Genomic DNA, 26,699 nt, shown 5'->3' with positions numbered 1-26,699 from the left:
CCCCTGACTTAGAAATATAATGTGACTGGTGATGTACACCCACCCTCTGCAGCAGCCCCCCACCAGTCATTCTATAAACTGAGTAATAATGCAATTCTGTATTTCACTTGAAATATTAAGATTTAACCACACTATCTTGTCTCTTTTGACCTTGATTCTGCTTTCAAACTATGTTGTATCTGTGCAATGTAAGTTACCACGGTGCTTAGGCTGTTTTCCTGATCCATCTCTTCTTTCATCTCTTATCAAACTACCTCATTCTGATATCCACAATTCTACTATCCTCAAAGACAGTCTACAATCCTACTTATACTTACCTATATCTTTCCTCAGCTGATTTCTACTATTACTTGAGTTCCACTTTTGTTTCTCATCTATAAATACTTCAAGTTTACAGATTTTTTTTTTTCAAGTTTACACATTTTTGACAAAACACACACACTTTGGTAAAACAAACAAAAAAACCTAACAATGGTTAACTAATAAGGATAACTTTCACTGTTTCTTCTACTTTTCCTCTTGTCACCTTTCTAGCTTTACTTTTCTGATTACACACTTATGAAAATTCAAAAATTATTAATATAGAGAATACAATTCCTTATACTCTGCCCCCTAACTCTCTCTATTTCTTTTCAATAACCACTAACTTTGGTATATCTTTTTCTAGACTTCTTTCCTATGCACATAAAATAGCTAGATGGGTATGGCAGGTAGATAGAAACAGATCAATATAGAGAAGGATCGCTTGAAGAGATACTTTGGGATTTCTATTTAACAAAATGGGATATCTACATATTGTTCTCAACTCACTTTTTACCTCTTAACAATATTACGCTATTTTTTTTTGGAAAATACACTTGTTTTAATTAACAAAACCAAAACTAATTAGAATACTTCAGCACCACATTTATATCTCCAACAATCCAATCTATTGCATGGTGTAAAGAATGCAGCCAGTCCAAACACAATGAAATTTTGAAGGAAGCTTTTTTTGGAAAACAGTTTGGAGGGTCCTCAAAAGAAAAAAAGAAAAAAAAAAAAAAAGACTTGCCAGTGGGACCTGGCAATCCCACTCCTTCATCATCATACATCCTGATGAAGCAATAATACAAAAAGATACACGCATGCCTGTGTTCACAGCAGCATTATTCACAGTAGCCAAGACATGAAGACATGGACACAATCTAAATGTCCATCAACAGATGAATGGATAAAGAAGATGTGGCACATATATACAATGGAATATTACTCAGCTACAAAAAAGAATGAAATAATGCCATTTGCAGCAACATGGATGGGCCTAGAGAGATTATCATATTGAGTGAAGTAAGAAAGAGAAAGACAAATACCACATGATATATCGCTTGTATGTGGAATTTAAATATGACACAAATGAACTTATCTATGAAACAGTCACAGATACAGAGAGGGCTTGCAGTTGCCAAGGGGGAGGAGGGAGGAAGAACTGGGAGTTTGGGATAAGCAGATGCAATTATACACAGGATGGATAACAACGAGGTCCTACTGCATAGCATGGGGAATTATATTCAGTGTCCCATGAAAAACCATAATGGTAAGGAATATGACAAAGAATATATGTATAACTGAGTCACTTAGCGGTACAGCAGAAAATAAACACAACACTATAATCAACTATACTTAAATTTTTAAAATATAAATACATAAAACTATTATATATAGAAAGGATAAATAACAAGGTCCTACTGTGTGGTACAGTGAACTATCAAATATCCTGTAGTCAACCATAATGGAAAAGAATATAAAAAAGTATATATATGTGTGTATATATAAAATATATTTTATATTTTTATAAAGACTGTAAGATATATATATATAATTGAATCACTTTGCTGTATAGCGGAAATTAACATAACACTGTAAATCAACTATACTTGAATAAAATTTTTTAAAAGGTTTTTTGACACTTCAAAACCAAATAAATTTCTTGAAGGAGATACCAGAAAGACACAGACAGTCATAGCAGCATGAAAGAATTTTAGACTTGGTGGGGAATGTTAAGTACAATCTGGTCCAAATTTCTCATTTTACAGAGTCCAAGGCCTAGTGAGGTTAAGTGAGCCTTCCAAATTCAGACAATCAGCCAGTGGCAGGACCAGAATTAATTCCAGGACAGACACGCATTCCCAACCACCACCACACAGACACAGCTCATTTATATTTTAACAAGCAAACTAAGACACAATGAAGTTAATTTCATTATCCTGTGACACCTACTTATATTTCTTTAGAGAGGGAAAACTATGATATATACGTTTATAAACTTTTATCATCTTACCCACATTCCATGGTATTTTTATTACATTAAACATTAAATTCAAAAATGAAGTATTCCATAATCTGATTTTTTTTAACAAAGTATCTTCAATTTTTCATGTATTTTCCAGTCTTTGCACACGTCATTTATTAAAAATCAGTACATATATCATATTATGTGTTATTCATTTGCCATTATGTTGGGGCAACTTGCATGTTGCTGTATTACTTTTATAATTATTTGGGAAGATAGTACTACCTATATAGATATAATACTCTATTCAGGTCACATACTTAATTTCACTATTTACCTACTGTAGAAATCTGATTTTGTTTCCTTTTTTAACAATTATAGGAAATAATACAATCAATGAATCTGTAACATTTTTCTAAATATAATATTTCTCTTCTTTTGAATGATTCTCTTAGGATAAAGACCCAGAAGATTCAGATAAAAAAAGACTCTAAATATTTTTATGATTCATTACCTACTACAAACTGCTTTCCAAAAATTATTTCAACTTACCGTGTCAATCAACAGGTTATGAGTATAGCAGTTTCAACAGAGACTTAAAATTGTGTAATCAACTGTTACACAATTTTATTTACCAGCTGGCACACTACTGTTTTATTGTGCATGATCTGATTTCTTATCTACAATTTTTTCCATGAGTCTATTTATTATACGTATTTTCTCCAGTGTATATTAAGACCTACTCAGTATTTCTTTTCACAGGACCTGATTTTCATATTAACCATAATACCTACATATCCTTTATTAAAAGCCATCTCAAAGAATTTCAGAGGAAGAATCAAAAATGAGTAACTTTTGGGTTTTGACATTTCTCTTAACATTAGTTCTTTAACCTAAACAAAGGTCTCAGTTCTTATGGTAATTCTCCTTATCCATTCCAATTTTAAACTGCTTCTCCAAACAGCTTTTCCTCTTTGCCTTATATAGAATTCTGCTCCTCAGCAAACTGTCTTTCATACAAATTAGGTATATTTCACAATCTCATAAATTGAATGCCTCATTACGCAAAAGCTGGAAAGAACATGAGCTGAGCAAGCTTTTAAAAATCTAGCATCTTTCAATTTTTAAAGTTTAAAGGGGGAAGGAGCTTACCTTTGCTTGCTTTTCAGCTCCAGGTCTGCTGCGGTGGCTACGCTGTGGCGTGTGTCACTAGAAGCAATCACCAGGTGGAGAACAGCTTCGAGCTCAGGCACCTGCTCAGCTTCTATGAATTTCACTATACCCAATTTGCACTGTGGATAAACGAAGGGAAGGAAAAACAGCGATGAGAGAAACAAAGACCACCACTCTGAAGTATCTGTTTAACATATTACTGTGGTCATAAGCCAAAGACTAACAGGACAGTAGCCACTCCTATTTAGCCTTACACTGTGCCAGGGACCATACTAAACCATACATATTCAGGATTTCATTTAAACCTCACAATCTATGAAATGAGTATCATTATACCCATTTTTTTGATATAAAAACTGAGGCAAGGCTGAAAAGATTAAGACATTTAATAAATGATAAAGGCACAATCCAAACCCAAGTCTCTCAGACTCCAAGGCCACTATAATACAAAGCCTTCCTATTTGGGTGAAAACCCTCTCTAGAATGGTGAAGCCTTGAACTGAAATCCAAATCTGGAGCCTCTGGGTAGAGTGTGGTACCTCAGGAGTGAAGTACTCCATGGATTCTTGTGACAGTTCAAAAAGAAATAACACTCACAGTCCATGGAGTTCTATTCTACTGCTAACATACTAACTCTGCCCTCTATATTCTTACATACTGAAAACAACATGATTTCAAACATATGCCAGAATTTCAAATGTAAATACAATTCTAATCAAACAGTATTCAATCTAACTGGCTAAAATGAAGCACAGACCGAAGAAGAGATTCTTAGATTCTGCTAAGAACTTCATGCAACATGAAGCAGCTATGAATTTCACTACAAATGACTGCATTTAGGATAAACACACCTGAAAAATGAAATGTTACCTTTAAAATCAGTTACATAATAGCTCTCATGTATATGAAATAGGACCGATAAAGTTTACAATTATTAATACTAAATGACAAAGGATGCAACTTTAAAAGGCAGACAAACGGACCATAAAAATGCCTGCCTCCCCTCTGTGTGTTCAATACAACTGACTTGCAACAAGAGCTACAACAGAGAAGATGCAAGCATTTACTGCAGCTGAGAGTGTCACTACATAAAGATTCACAGAAAAAGTGTTCAAAGGAAACTGAGAACAATACTCATGTCTAGGAATGGGAGACTAGTTTAAAACACATTATGTGATTTATGCATTATTTGATACAGACATTTAAAAAGACATTATTTTAAAACCTGACATATTGTTTAAAAAATGAAGGTCAAACAGTATACAACATATATAAAAATGTAATGTGTAAAATTACATTTGTGTACACACACATGTATATAGAGTAGGTGAAAGGTGAATGACAAACTAGGGTGGTGGTATTCCAAGTAATTTTTAATTTCCTGTTACAATGTTCTATATTATTTGAGTATTTACACTATCACTAACACTATCATGTGAAAAAAAAAGCTGTTTTATCTGAAAGAAAAAATGTAAAAAACAAAAGGGATATTTAAAAATTAGAGGAAAACAGCTTTCATCCTTGAAACCAAACTTCAAGGCTCAACCAAGAACTGGACAAAAGGCAATAATGACCAATGTAAGATTACCATTTAATGTTAACAGTGATTTTCCAGCACTGAGAGCTTTAGCGCTCAGACAGACCTAGATACAAAGCCTCCTACTAGGACTGAGACTGTGGTGAATCTCCAAACTCAGTTCTTTTTACAAAATGGAACCAATAATTTCTATGCCTTGTCAGTTCTGCTGTGAGGATTAAATGAGATCATGTATTCAAAGTACTCAGTATAGTGCCTGTCACATAGATCACACTTAAAAAGGAGCTTCTGCTAGTATTTACCTTTCTTTCTTTCTTACATCACAGTTTAAGAAAAAAGATCTATAAAATATGAAGATTTAATCTGTCACATAGAACCTTTGCTGAACAAATCATTCTATAAATTTGCAAGTGGCAAGAATGCCCACTTGAATTCTTCCCTTTCCTGGGAACACTATTTTGATCAGTGATCACTTACATTGCCAGAAAGAAAAGGACCAAATCATTTAGACTGCCATGGAGAGATAAAGGAAGGATTGGAAGACTAACCCATGTTGCTTGAATTCCAAAATAATTACATACTGATCTCATCTGTTCTTCCCTGAGGTGCCTGATGACACAGACACAGTGAGGCACCTTCTCTGTAGAGCACCAGTCTTTTTTAAAAGCTGCTCAGAGAACATCTGTGTCCTGTTTAAATCCAGAATAAAATTCTTAATGCCAATTTTTCAATTCCCAGGAAGAAATATAAAAGGGCGTCATGCTTTTTCCCCCACATGGTCACTTGTTCCTCACTTTACACAAAACGTACAGCCCTAAAAAGCTGAATAACATAAGATAGATTGTATTTTAACTGCACCAAAGCAGCTAAACATTAAACCTATAATTAAAAACTAAAATGAAAGAAGTTAAAGACATTCAATCTGTAAGTGGGCTGTATTTTATACGTGAAATATGGAAGCAACATTTGAAAAACTGAAGAGTTCTTCCCACTCCTCCCTCTCCCTGGGGCTTTAACCAATAAATGACATGATGATGTGAGCACATTATATCAATCACTCCTCTCAAATGTATTTCATTAGACAGCCTGAATAACTGGATTCTCTGACACATGCTTCCATGGACTGACTTCACAGGGGCCAGTGTGCAGGGTTAAGCTCCATATGAACACACAGTGTGTGATACCTGTTCCAACTGTTCAGGTGTCCAGGGGTTATCTCCAATAACTCGTTTAGCTGCATAAAAGCTCATTCCTGGGGGAGGCTGTGGTATTCCAGAACCTCCCCCACTATTTGAAGAAGAACCCTGTGCTGAAGATGAATTTTGGCGACTCTGGGATTCATTTAACACATATCTGGAAAGGAAATGGGAATTTAACCCCTCTATAAAAACACATACAAACACATGCATATGTAATACATTCAATTACATACTTTCCTCCCACAGAATTTTGTTGAAGAATAAACACTTGAAATTAAAATTTCATCATAAAGGAGAATTTTAAAGATAGGTATCTTTAAAAGGTATCTACATCCTCAGCAAATTAACCACTAGAGTATATCGGCTCAATATGACTACAAATGAACTGTGACAGTTACCAATAATGAATATAAGCATTCTGTTCACTCTCAATCCATAAATTATTATTTTAAAATTCACTATGAACCCACTAGATTTTGTTGACTGCAATGGAAGTTAAAAAAAAAAAAAAGCTATTGTTTTATACCCAAAGTAGAGAATAATTTTATATTCATTCCCATTTCTGCTCAATTCTACTTAAACTTCTTGTATCTCTCCATCAGAAAACCCAATGAAACCTCCAAACCACTTACCACACAAGCATATAATGCCCCCAAAATGAAAAAATTCAAAAGGACCCAAAGAAGAAAAATCATAATAAGGACCAGCTTTTTCCATTATATGTTCAAGGCATACAGCTTCACAGATATTTATTGATTTATCATCCTATTTCATTTTTAGCTTCTATAGATTAAAAATAAGATTTCTGGTAAATTCATTTTGAACCAATTAAACTGGTTAAACATTTAAACCTATTAAACATTTCTCATCTATAAAATGAAAATTTTGATATAAATAATGATTCAAGTCCATTTGAAATCTAAAATTCTAAGCTGACAAATTTCCAGACTTAATATTAAAATATCCGTTATGATAAAAATTAAACACTAGGAGCCTAACAGCATAGTAAACTATTCTACATTACTATATATCATATTCATTTCATTCCTAAATTCATCTAATTTTTTAAAAACTTGTTGAAGAACCACTTTAATATCTGTATATAAACAATGCAAATTCTCACTGGGAAGAAAAATGTGAGGGACCACTGGCTTGGATACATTGCGTGCCTAAGTTAAATTTGGACTTTGAAGTTAAATTACCAAAGCCATCATCACCTGCCAATTCTGGCTGCCTCCTGATTTAACGACTATAAAAGGAGATTTCTGTTTATTTCTAAGTTATAGCAAGACTGGCAGTGCACAGGAAGTAAACCAATCAATTACTGAATAGCTAATACTGTACAGACTGTCATCCCAAACACCAGGGAGAGGAGCAACAGGAGGTGTAAGACCGAGTGTCTGCCGACCGGAGCAAGCTGAGAAATAACACAACACACGCAGCAGCAGAGGATGTTACCAGATGACAAAGAAAGTGCAGGGAAATAAGAGACGATGTGACACAAGTTCCACGGGAGCTTCCCTGGCGGCTCAGCTGGTAGAGAACATGCCTGCCAATGCAGGAGACACAAGAGATGTGGGTTTGATCCCTGGGCCGGGAAGATTCCCTGGAGAGGAAATGGCAACCCGCTCCAGTATTCTTGCCTGTAAAACTCCAGGGACTGAAGAGCCTGGTGGGCTACGGTCCATGGGGTCACAAAGAGTCAGACACAACTGATCACACGCATTACAGAGGTAGTGGAAGGTCCAGAAAATAAAGCCGCCAAATCAGGAGGGTAGGAGGAGAACAAACGGGAGAGGAGAGAAAGTACAGCGTCAACTCTCTTGTGGCCAAGGGAGGGACAGACGATGGGGAGCCCCACATGCCAGGCTCATGGTGTAGATTACCGAAGAAGCACAATGGAAGCCGTATTTTAGAAAAGTATCTCTGGCAGCAGGACAACCTAGAAAATGAGCAGCCTGGAAGCAAATCACCATGTGGGCACTATACCAGGAACCTGAGCGGGAGCAAACAGCTCCTGACTTCAAAGAGCTCCCAGTCTAGCAGGAGAGAGGGACATGTCAACACCGCATTAGGAACTCCAGTGGCACCAGAGATGGTGCTCAGTGTGATGCGGACAAGGACGAGAGTCCTGGGCAAGGGGCTTACGTCCGAGACAACAGAGCTGACGTCTAAGCTCCTCTCTGAGGCTGTTTCAAAGTGACTTTTTTGGCTGTCGTTTCTCAATGTTGTCTTTCTTTCTTTCTTCCTTTCTTTTGTGGTGGGGAGGCATTCTAAGCAGAGGGAACTGTATGCTCTTAAAACAAAGACAGGCCATGAAATGCACAAGTACATGTAATGACTGGAAAATATCAGCCCAAGGATTTTAAGGTGTAACTTGGTAAGATCTGCGTTTGAAAAATCAGGAAACTGCGGCAGTGTAGAAGAAGAGCAGCTGGTGAGAAAGACGTGAAAAGAGGTTAAAAGAGCCCGAACTAGAAGTTAGCAATGGGAATTATTCCGGGGCACATGGAGGCGGTGGTAGGGGGTTTTATGGAATTGACATGGAAGCAACCAGGAAGAGAAAGCTGGAGGCAACTTATAATTGTATGCCTACATGGCTAAGAGAATCATCACAGCACTGATGTAATTAAAGGAGAGAAACTACGTTTACTGGGAAAGATTGATTTCATCGTGGATGGGTCAAGTCTGAAAGCACCAAAGCAGCTCCAGGCCGTTAAGATCAGTAAGCAGTGGGGCTGGAGTTTAGGAGAGGTCAGGGCTGCACCAAAGTGAATCTGAGACACACTCATTTTCACGTGAAAGTTGAATCACTGAAAAGAGTACTGGACTCTACACAGTAAAAGCAGTCAAGAACAAGGTCACTTGTTTTGTTTTGCTTTGTTTTACTTACCCATAAGGCATCAAAAGGACATCTAGCATGAAGTCCAAAAGCAGCTGCACAGTCTTTGGTTTCTCAGCAAGATTAAACGGAGAAGCTGATTTTGATGATTCAACAGGGTATTTCATGTGAAAAAGGGTTGGTATTAAAAGATGCATTAAGCTGAAAAAACAATTACATTTATTGCAACTATTTAAAAATAAGGGTTTTTTATACATGCAAATAACAGACAAAACAACAAAAAGTCACATGACAAAAAATAGCAATCATAGCAAGGACCATTCATCTTCAAAATTACTCATTTACAAAGTCTAGGGACTGGCCTAGATTTCATTCTTATTTCTTTCTTATTGAAAGCTCAGTATATTGAGTGATAAGTGACATTTTAGCCAACCTGACTCATCACAAAAACACCCTGAGAAACATGTATATAATATGAGCTCAATATTAGTATCTATTACCACAAGAGATTTAATATGAAACCTTAGGTAAAGTTCAACTGACAACATGTCCTGTCAATCATTGTTTTCCTTTTTTATGTTTAATTAAAAATAAAGTCATTCTAAAGCTAAAGAAATTAAACATCAATCATGTCAATATTTGGAATATAATATTAAATTTCCACTGTGTGAATTTAAGTAACACAGCTTCAGTAATTCCTTCTTTCACTATACCTGTTGCTATGAAAACAATTTCAAAAAGCACTTACAATGTCTATTAATTTTACTTGTAGGAGGTCTTTCTGTACCAGCTACCACAAGAACACAGCCCTCTGCACCTTGTTATCCTGTTACACGCGTGCACACAGTCACTAAAGGGATCCTACCACACGCTCCCCTAAGAAAAATTTTTTTTACTTGTAAATGTGAGCATTAAGATTTTACAAACTATTTATGCTCTAAAAAGCGAACTGAAAACATGATTTAACTCTTTCCTCCATAGCTTCTCTTCATGTTTCTCACCACAAGGCTAGGATACAGAACTTTTGGGCTAAACCGAGAAGCTAAGGATGACAGTCTAAATCTTTTCATCTCTTCAATTCCCACATGAATACAAACGAATAATCAGTTTCTTAAGAAAACTGCTCTGAAGCTTTATGTCCTCCGAGAGAGAAAGGTTTGATGAAAAGCATATTAGAGCTCTAATTTTTGCAATCACAAGCTCTAACTTTTGCAACCAAGAAAATCAGTTGCTTCAAAAATAACTGACCAAACTGAAAATGCATTTAGATTGAAAAAAATGTTAACAGTTCTGTACAGTTTCCCATATGCTCACAAGATATCTTATAATTTACAAAATTAACCAAACGGTCATGTTGAGGTAACGCAGCAATGTCGGCTGAAAGAGTTCAACTCAAGCCTTTGTATTTGGCCAGGTGAAACCAGACGTGTGGATCTGTTTTTCAACAGCAGCACTGACTCTCAGAGGTGGGAACCAGCATACCTGTCCTGCTGGGGCTGAGGCTTTCCTTCCATGGCAGTAAGAAGCGTAGGAGCCAGCTCACACTGTTTCTCCACCGGCAGCCGAGGATAGCCCATCTTAACATAAATTATAGTAAAATTCTGACGCAATGAGAGAAAGGCAAGTTAAAGTTAGTATACAAGAAATATTCAAGGATTTCAACAAAAATGTATGGTTGATAACCTAGGTAGTTATCTTACAATGAAGAAACTGAATCCTCCTTCCTCATGCTTATCACCTGTTTATTACAGCCTGGCCAACCAGTCTGTCTCAGGAAGAACTCCAGCCCCACTTACTCAAAATGCTTACTTTAAGATGGGCTTCATAGGAGGGAGCATGACCTAGTCTACAGCATTTAAACATACATCAAATCATCATGCTGTATGCCCTAAACATATACAACTCTATTTGTCGGTTATGTTTCAATAAGCCTGGGGGCAGGGGGGGAATTAGGTACTCACACGTGCAGTAACTTTTCACTGAAAAGAAAAAAGTAATCCTTTGACTTACCTACACTGACATACTACACACCAGTGTCAGATCTCCCAGTTTGTTACATTAATCCTTTCAAGCTAAGAGGAGGCCCTTTCAAGCTAAGAGGAGGTTCCAGGATGTCATTTCCCAGCTGGTCAATTACTAAAATAACCTCAGTACATGTGGCACTGTGGTTCCTCACTCCAACACCTGACCAATGGATGATGAAGCAAGTGGGAAGTGTGCGAGCATCACTATAAACCATGTAAATGCCTCATTGTAAGCAAACCCATAAATGCATATCCAGATTTACACATAAGATAGAAATTTGCTTTTCTGAAGGACTTTAGAACGGCCTTCGTAAAACTGTTCCTTTAAAGACATCCTATTTGGCAGTTGTACGGGCACGCACTGTTCCTATCTGCTTAGAGAAAGACACGTGTATAAGGGAGCTGTATGCCCACAGCAGGCACAGACAAGATGTCTAGGCCAGTAGGTGGCTCCAAAGGTTTGGAATCCAGATGGTAGATAAGACCCAACAGCTTCTGCCTCAATGCCAGGAACCACAAGGACCAGGAACAGAACATCATCTGCCATTACATGGCATCAATATTTTTTACATTTCATTTTCATGAGAGAACATTTAATAGGAATATTTCTTACCAGCCCCAGTTTACTCTCTTTTAAAAAGAGTATCTTTCTAAATATATAATATATATATCAAATATATTATTTTTAGTTCAGCCTTCCTATCTCTTCCTTTTTACCTTTTTTTCCTTCTTATATCATCCTTTACTTATTCTATGCTACATAACCCTTCTCTTTCTATTCATACCAACGTCTCATAATCTTTTACTAAGAATCAATCATTCTTTTATATATCAACATACCTGACACATCACTACATCAACATTCCTTCGCCCTCTGTAAAACGGCCATGCATTAACCTGTTCCTACCATTTCCTCCAGGTGAATACTCAATGGAAAAACAGTGTGTTCGTCTGAAGAAAAACATCTCATGTTTTATTTAGAAATAGTCTAAGATGAAATTCTAGGCTGGCCAATATACTGATAACATCTACAAAACATTATGAAAGAAAACGTCCTGTAAGTCAGACAATACTCACTGTGACAAAGGAGACTGCAGCGGGGTCCTGGTACTGAACCAACAGTGTCTCTACTGGGAGCTGTATCTTGGGGCGGCTTTTTATGCGCTTATTCAGATGGACCAACAGTTCCATTACCTAAAATAGAGGAAGGCATGAACTGAAATTCTTGATCATATTTTAAAAACAAATTCATTTCTCAACTATTACCTATTTTACTTTTTTTCTTGTAAAGGATGTAAATTTGGCATCCCAGAAAGGGAGTATAGAATATAGGAATCTTGCTCCAAAATGCTATCCCCAAGAATCCATATACCAGAATTTTACTAGGCAATGCATTTCACAATGTCCTTTAAGTTAATTAAAGTTGAGATTCCACAGAGGCCTGTACTGAGGCACAGTCCCCCAGAAGACGGTGAGCAAATGACTGCAACACACCATGCTACAGACTGAATATCCGTGTCTCCCAAAATTCATAGAGCAAAGCCCTAATCCCCACTGTGATTTGGAGGTCATTGGGTTTGGATGAGGTCATGAGGGTAGAGTTCCCATGATGGGATGGATGCCCTTATAAGGAGATGAAGATACCAGAATTCTTCCATTCTCTGTCATCTGAGGATAAAGCAAGAAGACAGCCCTGTGTAAACCATGAAAAGTTCCTGATGAAGAACCTGACCATGCTGGCTCTTTGATCATGGACTTCCAGCCTCCAAAACTGTCAGAAATAAATGCTGTTTATGTCATATGGTCGGTGGTATACTGTTAGAGCAGCCCCTATAGACTAACTAAAAGTACTACAGAAAGAGAAACATTCAAGGTACTGTGAGTTTCAAGAAGAAAATGTGTCTGCCAAGATCAAGGAGGACTTCAAGGAGAAAGTGACAGGAAACAAGGTCCTAAAGAGCAGATGAAATTCCAAGCAGAAGGTCAGTTATAAGCAGGAATAAGAGGTCTAAACGAACACGGTGCGCTCTATCTGAGTGAAACATAGACTGGTAAGAGATAAAAGTGGGGCTTAGATTATAAAAGGATTTGGGTAAAATGCTGAGAAGTTTTTACTTTATTCTGAAGATCATCTGATTCTATTAAGAGTTTAAAGTAAGTAACACCAAGCTTCCTCTCCTTTACGTGGGAAAAGACGGCAGAGACCGAGGTCAACAAGCAACAATTCTCATGGGAAGAAAGGAAGCTACAGAGGCTCATGTCAAATGACCCCAGTCTTACTATAAAAGTGGGATAACACCACTTTATCTAACTAAGAAAAGAGCATTGAGATATAAGATTTTTACAAAGCCTTAACTAAAGACTCAAGAATTTAAAGTGAGACTATTCCAGAGGGCACAGCTTACACTATTCTCCATCATTTCTGGAATCTGAGCTCTAGCTTCAAAGCAAGTATTAAGAAGAGCTTATAGGGATGTTCACAGCAAAAGTTCAGTTATTTACAGCAATCATGAAATAAGTGCATTTTAAGAATAACATATCAAATAATATTCATTAAACAAGTGATAATAATAATCATAAAATAGCTGACATTTATCAAGCAGTTTCCATGCAGAACAGCACTTTGCCTTCCTTGTCTCATCTGATTCTCAAAACCACTGGGAGAGGTGCTATTATCACTCCCAGTTGATCGAGGAGACAGCAAGTGGCACAGTCAAGATCTGACTCCAGGATCCGTATTTTCAACCTTATAAGACACACTGACAGTTGAGCTCAATTCATCTAAAGTGTCTGTCACTGTGAGACACTCTCAGGACCCTGGGACTTTGCAAAGACCGAGAATTCTACATTACCATGCTTACCTCACCCAACCTCCTGCCCATCCAGATCTGTGATTCAGCTGGATGACAGGGGAAAAAGTCAGGAGACAGGCCAAAGGAAACAGACCTCCTCCGACAATCTAAGCTAGGCTGATTCCTATAAGGACCCAATGGAAAATCATCACTGATGGAGATAAACAATCGTGCCCAGAATTACATACTCTCTTATTTATCACAGTTTTAAAATTTTAAGTCAATTAATTACTTAATTTTCTTCTAGCAATATTATCACCTTAAATATTGATTCACTTCCCACATTTGATTATCTACTGCCTGGAACCCTTTATAAACTCATAAAAATCAAGATATCCACTGTACCAGTCCTTCCCCCAGCTAAAATCAACAACAGTTAACCTCTGTCAGGAAGCCTCAGAATTATTAGTCATGGGTGTATAATATTTTGTCTCTGTCAGTTCGTATTACTCATTCATTTAAATTCATTTGTTCATTAGTAAACTTTTTAATCGAAGTATAACATATAGCTGAAAAGCAAAGTTAAGAATGTGTATGGCTTAATAAATTTTCACAAAGGAAACACATTTTTGTAATACCAGAAGTACAAAGTTCCTGCACCCAACTCACTAGCGCCTCTTCCTGACTTCTAATACCAGATTTAAATTTATATCAACAGAATAGGATGAACTCATGTGTTTTTCATTCTGTATTATATCTGATTCTCATCCATGTTGTTGTTCACAGTAATGGTTCACTTTTACTGCTCTACTAGGAAAAAAACCAGAATGTATCCATTCTCCTCCATCATGATAGATATTAGATTATCTCCAGTTTGGACCATTAGGAATAATTACAATGAACATTCTTAGTTATGTCTTTTGGTGCACAAGTATAAACATTTTTATTGTATATAAACCCAGGACTGGAAATGCTTGGTCATGAAGTATACATATGACAAACCTTAGAATATTTCCAAGCAGTTTTCCAAAGTGGTTATACTAATTTACACTCCCACCAGCAGTGGTCAGTTTTAATTTTATGTAAAATAGAATTCTACATAACATATCTCATTTTCCTTAAAACAGGAAATGTACTCTAATGATATGTCAGTAGAAATCTAAAACTTATTTCTCTTGTGAATTCCCTGCTGGTCCAGTGATTAAGACTAGGAGCTTTCACTGAGATGGCCCAAATCCAATCCCTGGCCGGGAACTAACTCCTAGTTTCACTGACTATAAATCTTTACATGCTGAAACTATTTATACATAAGTTTTTACTAAAAAATACTCTGCTTTTATATGAGTCTTATTTTTATGATTAAAAAAAGGTATAATGTTTGTAACTGCATTCTAGATTTGTGACAAATATCTATATCTTTTATTAACAATTACATAATAACCAAAAGTCCAATTATTATATTGGTTCTATTTGCAAAAGGTATTAGTATAAGTATAGGACTGTACAAATCATGAAAGTCTGACCAGATAGCCATATTTCAAAATAATTAAAAATCTGACCCAGTATCTAATACTTCAAAACAAATAAAAGGGAAACATACATCAAGCCTCCACCACCTGGAGTCAAAATAAAGTGAAAGTCACTCAGTCGTGTCCGACTGTTTGCAACCCCATGGACTATACAGTGCATGGAATTCTCCAGGTCAGAATACTGGAGTGGCTAGTCTTTTCCTTCTCCAGGATATCTTTCCAACCCAGGGATCGAACCCAGGTCTCTCGCACTGAAGGCGGATTCTGTACCAGCTGAGCCACTAGGGAAGCCCGGAGTCAAAACAACATGCAGGCAAATTATGTTACTGCTCTCAGCCATTCTTTCATCCCCACCTCTCATTCACTCACCCTTCATGTACTGAATTTACTTTCATACGTAAGTGAAAGAATGAACGTGGTTGCCATCAAATGGAGGCAAAGCCTGGCAGAAATTACTTAGTTTGGGATTATCTCTCATGTGTCACAAAGCTAATTATTTAGCTTCTCTGAGCCTCAGCTTTTTTCTCGATAAAATGGGAATAACATGAGCTTCTATACCTTGCAGAGCTGTTAAGTAAGTTGTAATGAATTGAGAGACAATAACCACATAGGCATTTAATGCTTTGCATTATTATCATTTTCAGAACCACTTTTCCTCATTTGCAGAAATCAAATGATAACACTTCACAGGCCATTGTGAGGATTAAATGAAAATATATGTCAGAGTCTAGCACACTGCTTAGAATGTAAACAGGTATCTCAGCTGTTAAATCTCTTTTCCCTTAGGCCAGAAGTTTCCACACTTACTTAACAGCAAAACCTCTGTATCAACAGAAATGATATGTAAAAAAAGCAAATAAAATTGGTATTTTATAATATAAAACAAAGTTCACAATAATTATATCTTTAATACTTTATTCTATTTTGCTGCTTTTTAAAATTATAATAGAAAAACCCATTTATTACAACAGATCAAAAAAAGTCATAATCATCCCTTTTCCCTAGTCCACTCACAGCCACTCGAAGACACCAGTGTTAACAGTCCACTGTTCTTCCTCACATCTTTCTCTGCAGTCACATAAACTTCTACAAACATATTTACATCTTTAGATTTTACTTCTTTACTTTTTACAAAAATGAGCTATATGTCTGCTTTGTTTCCAGTTAAAAATATATAAGCTTCTTAATTTAGACCTAACTCATTCTTTGTTAATAGTTGCACAATATTCCACAGAATTCAAAGTTGTTTTCAAAAAATCACCTGTACTACTCATCACTCAAAGTAAATACATGTTCACATATTTCCTTCAAGCTTTTTGTAAAAAGGTTAGACAAAGTCACCAATAGATCAAAGTCAGCATTATTTGGAATATGAGAAGAAAATCAAAGGCAAACTTCCAGGGAAGAAGCTCCAAAGGTCCTTTTTCAAATTAGCAAGTTTCTAAAAACCTGACATGCTACACAATGAAATATAAAAATGAAATATTTTTTCCTGAATTCTACAGCTTGAAAAACAAAGAAGAAAGCTATGACTTCTTTGGAAAAGATCTTTAACATATATATATTTATTGACAAATATCTTGGAGAACACACAGGAGGCAGTGAGAAAACAAGTGTAATAAGTAAACTGAGGAAAAAAGGCAGATATTGCTTAGAATTCTAACAATAGTAAGTGATTCAAAGTTTCAGACAGGATCCAACCACAAAACAGCTCACCAGATCCTCAGTGCTTTCTAAAGAAGTAAGAAATAGAAGGGTAGAGGGAGAGGGAGGAAATCTGATCAAGATAAAATAATTTATTTGCTGGTAACTGAGTAAAACATTTTGTTTATGCAGATACAAATTAATGATTGAAATGTTAAGAATGTGGATACACTGGCCTGATTAATCATTATATTAAGACAATACAGGTGATCAAAGGCCTACACAGAAAATGTGTGGCAGGATGAGAAGGTGAGGAAGGAGAAGAGGGAGAGATGGAGAGACTGAGAACAGATCAAGTGATGAGCAAGGTTAATAACCAGACCGATGTAAAATGCCCTCAATCCAAACCTCAAAAAGAGAAAGTGACATGCCAACCATATTGATGAAGAGATGCAGCCAAAGTAAATAAAGTTAAACTGATCAGCTGAGCCAAAGATTCACCAATCAAACCTACATGGAAGGAAAACACTGGTTACAATACTCATCTCAGAGGAGAGGTACTAGGGTAAGAAAAAAATCTTAAATGGCATTTAAAAGACAAGAAACGTATGTAACATATTATAAATTACTAAGAAAGACAAGATCTTCAATTTGTGCACCAAAAGCCATCCAGGTGAAATTATTAAAAAGAAAATCAGAATAATTACAACAGCAGCAGGAGACTGTAATTCACTATCAGTTTACAACAGGACCAGAAGACAGGCTTCTCAAGAAACGAGAGAACAGTGCGGAGTGGCCTCTCCACACACTGAGCTCCCATATTCTACACAAAGGAACTATTCTTTTTAATCTAATGGATAGTTTTTACGAACATCAGAAATTACATACTTTAAAAGATTAGAGCATTTGCTCACTTTGGTTCCCAATCAGAATGCAATAAAACCATGCAAATTTTACACAAATTTGAAACTAAAAACAATATTCTTATAAACTGTCAAGTCAAAAATAAAATAACCTAAAACTGCTCATCAGTATAACAATGGGGTATAAGTGAAAGTCAAAGTCGTTCATTGTGTCTGACTCTGTGCGACCCCCTGGACTAGACCCTGACAGGCCACTCTGGCCATGAGATTCTCCGGGCCAGAATACTGGAGTGGGTAGTCTTTCCTTCTCCAGGGGCTCCTCCCGACCTAGGGATCGAACCCAGGTCTCCCACAAAGGAGGCAGATAGATTCTTTACCGTCTGAGCCACCAGGGAAGCCCAAGAAAACTGGAGTGGGCAGCCTATTCCCATCTCCAGGGGATCTTCCCGACCCAGCAAGCGAACCGGGGTCTCCTGCAGTGCAGGCAGATTCCTTACCAGCTTAGCTACAAGGGAAGCCCAAGGAGTATAACCAAAATAGTAATCAAAAAGAAACCCTCAAGCTGAAGCCATTTTTGGTTCTGTTTCTTTTTTTTTTTTCACTTTAAACAAGTGACAAGCATGCCAAGTTTCACTTTCGTCTGTAAAATGAAAATCATATTTATACCTCACATGATCTTGTGAGGATTTAAGTTATTAGCATTTTTCCTGGCACATAATAACCTCTATCATTACTGTATAAACTGAAATCTTACGTGAGAAAAATATACTAAAGGAAAACAAAAAAAGGAATAATTTAAATACAAACAGAAGAAAAATACACTTTTAAAAAAATCTAAAAGCTGTTTTTTGAGACTCCCCTGGTAAGTCCTTGGTTAAAAATCTGCCTTACAATGCAGAGGACGAGGGTTCAATTCCTGGTCAGGGAACTAAGATCCTGCATCCCCCAGAGCAACTTAGGCTCAGGTACCACAACTAGAGAGAGTCTGCCTGCAGCACCACTGAGCCTGTACGCCACAACGAAAGATCCGGCATGATGCCAAAGAAGGTCCGATGCAGTCAAAGAAACAAACAAGTACTTTTTTTAAAAAAAGACTGCAAATTCTTTTAAAAAAGGTGTTCTCTCTCCTTAAAAAAAAAAAAATGGTAGTAACAAAAAAAAGGAGAAACAAGAATGGAATTTCTCCACTTGAATGGTAAAAGAATATTAAGAGAAACAGTATGATAGAGGTGAACAATATACAACCCAACATATAGATGGTTAGAGATAAATGATTTTCTATAAAAGATAAAAACACAAGGAAATGTAAAAACCCTAAGTTAAAAAAAAAAAAACACCTTACTGAAAATACTCAGCCTAGAAGCCTAGACTGACACAAAAACTTCCTCCTTTCCTCTCCTGTCTCCCCTGCAAGTCTTTCTCCACCCCACAGCCAGAGCGATGGTGTCACAGTCACCAGCCCCCTTGGCAAACTGCCGCTGGACTCCCCACGCCTGACCTCCCACCCCCTTCCTCTGATGCGCTGGGAGCAGCCCTGTGGCCCTCTTCAGCTCCCTGCCAGCCTTACACTCAGTTCCAGCTCCAAATCTCTGCACAGGGCCTTCTCTGCCCTTACTGGTCTCCCATTTCTGCGCCTGGCTATTTTCTACACATCGCAGAGGCCTCCCTTACACCCTACATTTAACTTAAATCAAGTCCCCAAATATATTCTTTCATAGGATCCTTTTCCATCTTAGCACCGACTGCAACTTTAACTCTATTTGCCTGATGGTTTAATACTGGTCTCCCTAACTAGACGTTTCTTTCCTTCACCAAGGTACTCCTACCACCTGGCATATAAAAGGTACTCAGCAAATATTTGCCAAATGAATGATGAGACTAAATAAGGAAACAGAAACCAATGTATGAAGGCCTTTTATATCTTGCTATTCTGAGGGTAAGAAAAGGCCATAGGAGAGTTTTAAATAGGAAAATGACAAACACATATCTATCTCAGCAAAGCAGTTATTAACAACGGGCATGTCAAATATTAATATATGACAAGAATGTCCTATTCCTTCCTGTAAACAGAACAGACATTCTTAAAAGATACTCTTTCTCCACTGAACTCAAACTGGGCCTCAAAATCCCTCTCAGGGCAGACCTCCAGGAAGGTCACTGCCAATCAATTAGAGTGGCCCAAGGGATGAAATCTGATGATAGATCAAAAACCCAAAAGTCTAGTATAAATACACGGGAAGACTAATGAACTATTTTAAACTGAAGAGTCCAAATGTTCCCTGTAGAACATTAGGTTAAAAAAGAACATCTTGATGTCACAGTTATGCAACTTTTAGTATAGTTCTTTACAAAAATCCTAAAACAGGAGCTATGCAAGAGTGCCTGGCTTTTAAAAACATCTCTTTTGCTTACCTTAAATTAAGTTCATATTCACTGTCATGCTTAGCTGCTCAGTTATGCCTGCCTCTTTGTGACCCCATGGACCCATGGACGCCATGACTGCCCGTGGGATCTCCAGGCAGGAATACTGGAGTGGGTTGCCATTCCCTTCAGGAAATCCCTGGTCCTCAGGAATCCCTTTAAATTAAGTTCATATTCACAGCCAATGATTAGAGAGGATTTTTGCACCCCTGATGCAAAGAGCTGACTCACTGGAAAAGACCCTGGTACTGGGAAAGATTGAAGGCAAAAGGAGAAGAGGGGCAGCAGAGGATGAGATGGTTCGAGTGCATCACCAACTCAACGGACAGGAATCTGAATAAACTCCAGGCGACACTGAAGGACAGAGGAGCCTAGCGTGTTGCAGTTCATGTGGTCGCAGAGTTGGACACAACTTAGCAACTGAACAACCACCACTTTTCATACTGGACTCAAGAGCATGGATTTTAGATCAGGCCTCCATACATTCCAGAACAATTATCTCAACTATTATCATCGAGTACTGATGCCAAGTTTATTGGAGCTAAAAGTAGCTGTGCTAAGCATTCCAAAGGTACTCTGAAATCATGGAAGGAGGTTATGGACTTACTGTCCATTTGTGAAAGGCCTCAACTGGGTTCAGGAAGCTAGATTTCAATAATGGAAACAGAAAACTCACTTCATAAAATCCATCCATGTATTCCCCATTTAATCCCCCCGCAACAGCCCCAGCATGCTTACCTTTTTGCGCACGCCTTCTTGGGTGCTGGACAGCTTGAGCAAAACAGGAGGAAGGAATTTAGATATGATATTCTGTAACTGCTCATCTGTTTCAGCATGTCCAAGTCGTAAAAAGACTCGTTCAAGCTGATCTAAAACATAAAAAGAAAAAAGGAGAACTTAGCAAATCAAACAGGACCAAGACTAATCACTTTTCTTGCCTAATCCTTTTTTCTATATGCAGATCTTTCAGTCAGAACTTTAACCATAGCTAGCCCTGTATACGGATGATTTTGGCCCCACTGTCAAACAATACTAAAAAGGTTTACTAGCTAATTATCCTGTCTTAGAACTGTCCTGGTCATTTAACCTCTAGAAGGGAAGAAAACAGCTAAATTTCTCTGCTACTCACAAAACTATTCAGTGCTTCTAAAGGATGGGGATACCAGAAAAGATACAAAGGTTTTTAGGAAATCTTTTAGATAAGAGAGCCAGGAAAGAGAACTTTAATCAGATACCAGTGATCTGGTCTTTGGTGAAACCATCTTACTGATGAAATTTCTGCAAAGACAGAATCACTGCCCACTACTACTGGAATTAGCCAAACAGACTGTGAAAGATAAATTTCCACCAAGAAAGCCACTGAGAAAGAAACATCTTAACACCATAGGGATGCTTTCAGCAAAACCCAGTCTGTGATAACTGGGTTATCACAGAATAAACAACTAACACACTCAAAGTTTCCATCTGTTCAATCAATACACTGCAGGGGAGGGAAGAGGTAAAAGGGGAATTTACCAATGGCAAATGACTGGATATTTGACTTTTGTTAATTAGTGTTTATTTTTTAGATGTTATAATTGTATTGTGGTTATGTTTATTTTTTTAGAGGTTCTTATAAAAATGATCAGTAGTGATTAGGGAGCCTTCTAAGGGGCTGAAAATATCCTACATCTCACATTCTGAGTGGTGATTACAAAGATATATATTATAAAAAGTCACAAGCTCTACACTTTCATACTTTCTACTGTATCTACTATACCTCAACTTTAAAATTTATTTTAAAAATTTAAAAGAGTTCTTTCCTTCCAGAGATAAAGACTGAAATATCTACTAGTGAAATAACATAGCAACTTAGATTTACATCAAATAATTGAGGATGTACTGGAAATCTGCTGAAAGAGTAAATTTCTGATGTTCACCTCACCAAAAATAGAAGGCAACTGTGAGAAAGATATTTTAATTGGCTTAACGGAACTATTCATTTCATTATGTATATGTGTATCAAGTTATCACGTTGTACACCTTAAATACATATAATTATTTCAAAAAGTAAAAATAAATAAAAATAGTCATGGCTTCAGTCAGGTCCTCATTTTAAAATAAATAAATAATTGGGGGTGCTGGGGTGAGCTATAGGGAGAAGCCATACAAATGACACCAAGATTGGTCATTAGTTGATAACTGTATAAGCTATGGGATAGATACTGAGAATTTGTGCTTTAGTGCATACTTGAAATTTCCACAATAATTTTCAGAGAAAGATTTATATATATATATACATGCACACACACACAAAGATATAGATACATAAATATAGATACGTAGACATGTATCTCCACGGGGAGCCTAGAGGCAATGACAACCTGGCACAAGCTAGTAGCAACACGCACCCCCAGTGCCCAGACCTTAGTTTTTAAAACCATTCTCCAGGCAAAGGAGTCCGACTCCAGGGCCAGGGTGGAGAACAAACCAGGTGGACCTGAAGCAACCTGCAGAAAGGAAAGGGGGCCAGATAGGAAAGGGGGCCTGGAATGGGGCAGAAGGATGCTGGAACCACCCTGAAAGAACTCCATCACAGTCAAGGCTGGAACAAACTGAGGAACTAATAACACAGCATTGGATTCTAACCCAAAGTATAAAAGAAATCTACATGACCCAGTGATATAAATAAATGACTGAATGGTTAAATGCATGGAGGAAAAGAGGTAAGTCTTTCTTACAGAATTTCAATGAATATATGTGTAGATACTTCCTCCTATAGGAGACAGACCTTAATTCCTGCCTCTAACCATCACCCCAGCAGGGTAGACCAGATTTAGCGACTTGCTTCCAAAGAATAGAAGAGAGAATGAAGAAGACGTTAACTTCACAGTGGTACAACTGGATAAACACTATTTTAACCAGGTGATGCCATGGTGGGTACCAGGCTCCCAAATGTGACAAGAAGGGCGTTTCACGTCTGGGGTATTCCTTCCGAAAACTCATGACCTCTATCTAGACAAGGAATAACACAAACAAACCAACAACACCAAGTCAAAATACATCTCACAGGACACATGGCCAGTACTGCCCAAGATTTTCAAGATCATGAAATAGAAAGACTAAGAAACTGTCACAGACCAGAGGAGTCTGGGGAGACGTGACAGCTAAATGCAGTGTGGCAACCTGGACTGGATCCCAGAACAGAAAGAGGACGTTAGTGGAAAAACTGGTGACATCCAAATAAAGTCTCAAGTTCAGCTTTTAAAACAGTAAAGGAAGGAATGGGGGAGAGGTGCAGATGCTGACTCTGAGGTTAGCAGGCCGAATGCTTCTGTTTGCTAGTAGCTGAAACACTGCTATAAAAGTAGCTCTTAAAGACAATGGATTCAATGTGGAAGTTAGAGGTAAGGTGTCTCTGCCCTGCCTCAGCGCCTCAGAGATCTCAGGCAGTGGAAATTACAGATTTTAGCTACAGAAACTTAGAATTGTTCTGCGGAAGAAGGCAGAGCTAGATTCTTCATAAGAAACTGATCTGCAGAATCTGTGCCAAAGGCTTAAAAAAAAAAATCAAGTGACATCTGGTCCCTTTCATTTTTCATACAATCAGTTGGGTGCTGCTTCTGTATGCCCAAGACTTCCCTGGTGGCTCAGATGATAAAGCGTCTGTCTACAATGCGGGAGACCCGGGTTCAATCCCTGGGTGGGGAAGATCTCCTAGAGAAGGAAATGGCAACTCACTCCAGTATCCTTGCCTGGAAAATCCCACGGACAGAAGGGCCTGGTAGGCCATAGTCCATGCGGTCACAAAGAGTCGGACACGACTGAGCGACTTCACTTTCACTTTCTGTATGCCCAGCAGTTTCTCCCTCACTAGAAAGGAAAAGATAACATCCCAACACAGTAAAACTGCTATTGATGGGAATGTGGGAATGGAAAGAGAGGGCGCTGGACATCACATGGGGGTCCTTGTCAGAGAAGTCGAGCCCTCTTAAGGAACAGCCAGCGCCTCTACACCCTTTGAGGAGGTCAGGGTCACACTGCTGCATCATTCTGAGTAACAGCAGTACTTTCAATAAACCACCATCAATCGTGTTCAACTTTATGAAAAGGAAAGTAAATAAAAATGCAGATGTAATCGACCACTGACCTTTTCAGCCTACAACGTCAACAAAAACAGGGGAAAATATTTGGTAACAGGATGGTGGCTGAATCCTGTTGTCAGAGGCACAAGAGGAGGAGAACCTGTGCCTTTCCTCTCGACCCTGGACGCTGAGCCCCGGGAGAGTGACAGTCCGCATCAGGCCTCTAACCCCAGACGTGTCTATTCAGAAACAAGAAGTGTAACCAAACGTTCCGAAAATTCAAGAGGAATCTAACATTCAAGTTCACCCTTTGCAAGGACTTAGTGTTCAGCTGTAGGAATTGAGATCCTCTAGGTCATCACCAAAGCATCTGAGGTATGACAGACATTATTCTAGAGTCAAGAGCAAGTTCCATCAATGGTGATGTTATTCCTCTTATTCAAACCTATACTGAGTTAATTTCACTTAGGAGTAAATTAAAGACATCACCATATCCTCAGATCACCACTGTTCAATGTGGGGAATATATTCTGAACTATTATCTTTTCCTGTTCATACACTAATATTATTTTAACCTAAAAACTGGAATATAACATATACTATTTTACAATTTGCCTTTTTTTTTCCCTTTTAATTAACACAAACACATGGAGTAATGCATGTTTCAGGACTTTTCAGATTTTTTAATTAAAATAAAGTACATATGCTTTGTATTTCAAATAACCCTAACCACATTGTGTGTTCTAGGGCAGTTCCTATAATTAGATACATTCAGATTTCTACAGTAAGACAGATGAATATGTCTTACTATGCGGGATAGTCAATTATAAAGAACCTCACATCCATTCAGGTCAGGTTTTAATATCAAAAGAATTACACTAGGAAAAAAAAAACTTGAGATATGTATAAAATTTTAAGTATCTTTCCATCAGTCCCGTTCAGTCACTCGGCACTAAAGATCAAATTGATAATAGCAACTTTAGAAGTAGTATGATTTATTCAACTATGTGTGCTATTACCAGATTTATAGTACCACAAACAGTACTCCAAAGAACATCTTTATCCTGCGTACCTGTGCACTTGGGTGGGTTTCTGGAAGCTAAAACCCTAGAGATGGGACTACTGGGGCAAAGTGTAGGAGTGTCAAGTTTAAGAGATTCTGGAAAAATGCCCTTCCAAAGGTTATGATCCGTTTTACCACTAGCAGTACATGTAAATACCAATTTCCCTATTTTCTTGCCTACACTGAGTAATTTAATCAATCTTACCAAGATTGTAAGTAATCCATCTTAGCTGAATATGATAGATGAGAAAGAACCACACTATTGCTTCATATATATGTTACTACTGAGGTAAAGTGTCTTTTCAAATATTTATTGGTCATTCAAAATATTTTCTTCAGTGAATTTCCTTATTCTTTTGACCCTCTAAGTTCTAAAAGCTTTTATAATATTGAAAAAATTTCTGCCTGTTCCCTCATATATTAAAATGCTTTTTTCCCAGTATGCCTAGAGACTTTTTTCTTGTCATATCTAAGTTTTTAAAATATCAATGTACCGTCCCTTCATTTTATGGCTTCTGAGTTTCTAGCCATGCATAGAAATGCCTTTTTAACTCTAAGATTATAAAAATATTATATTCTACAGGAAAGAGTTAACACAGCGGGCCTGAGACTGCTGTCCTTTCACGGTTTTGTCAGTCCAGGCCAGTCCTTGGCCGCCACAGGAAAGCTTGGATTTCAGGAGGGCTCCCACCATTGCCAGGGCTGATGAAGACTGACTCGCAGTGTCTGAACTGTTTGTGCAAACAATATGCTGTATGCTCAACACATGCTTTCCTCCTGAGAATCTGGAATTTTGCAATGTGTTAGGCAGAAGGTGCCAATGTGAAGAGCACCAAATAAAAGCCTTCAGTAATGAGTCTCTAATGAAACTTCCCTGCAGACAACACTTCACACGTGTTGTCATAACTTGTGTGAGTTGTCCTAACTCACTGCTGAAAAATTACTCATGTCCCACGTGCCTCAACTGGGAGAGGACTCTCAGAAGCATGCACCTGGCTTCCTCCAGACTGCTGCTTTTTATCCTTTCATGGTAATAAGTATTAACCATGAGTACGAGTAAGTGTGTACTCCTGTGAATCCCAGGCAAGTCATGGAGCCTGGGGGTGGTCCTGGCAACTCTGACACACACACACTTATCTGTGTTTTCTTCTAGCTCTTACGATTTCCCTTTCTATATCCAAGTCTTTAATACAACTTGAATTTTTTTTGGCTCATGAGGGATGTAAAGAAGCCCTTTTTTGTGTGTTTTGTGGGTTTTTAAAATCTCCTTCATTGTAAA

General features: G+C 37.7%; 1 protein-coding gene across 5 annotated transcripts in view; it reads right to left on the bottom strand.

The window, feature by feature from the left end:
* Positions 1–26,699, bottom strand: part of ECPAS (Ecm29 proteasome adaptor and scaffold) — a 110,855-nt gene that overhangs the window by 64,734 nt on the left and 19,422 nt on the right. For 4 of the 5 annotated variants that reach the window (XM_061163436.1, XM_061163435.1, XM_061163433.1 and 1 more), the window contains 6 exons: positions 21,032–21,162; positions 12,122–12,238; positions 10,503–10,621; positions 9,072–9,221; positions 6,164–6,332; positions 3,422–3,561 (listed from right to left, as the gene is read on the bottom strand). In XM_061163436.1, the coding sequence (XP_061019419.1) occupies positions 3,422–3,561; positions 6,164–6,332; positions 9,072–9,221; positions 10,503–10,621; positions 12,122–12,238; positions 21,032–21,162 (826 nt within the window). Of the gene's footprint in view, positions 1–3,421; positions 3,562–6,163; positions 6,333–9,071; positions 9,222–10,502; positions 10,622–12,121; positions 12,242–21,031; positions 21,163–26,699 lie in introns of those variants that run through there. The other variant, XM_061163437.1, reaches the window with a different exon arrangement.

The sequence above is a fragment of the Dama dama genome, chromosome 16, assembly GCF_033118175.1.
Source record: "Dama dama isolate Ldn47 chromosome 16, ASM3311817v1, whole genome shotgun sequence".
In the NCBI taxonomy this organism is placed as follows: domain Eukaryota; kingdom Metazoa; phylum Chordata; class Mammalia; order Artiodactyla; family Cervidae; genus Dama; species Dama dama.
This window is presented reverse-complemented; position numbering and strand designations above follow the sequence as displayed.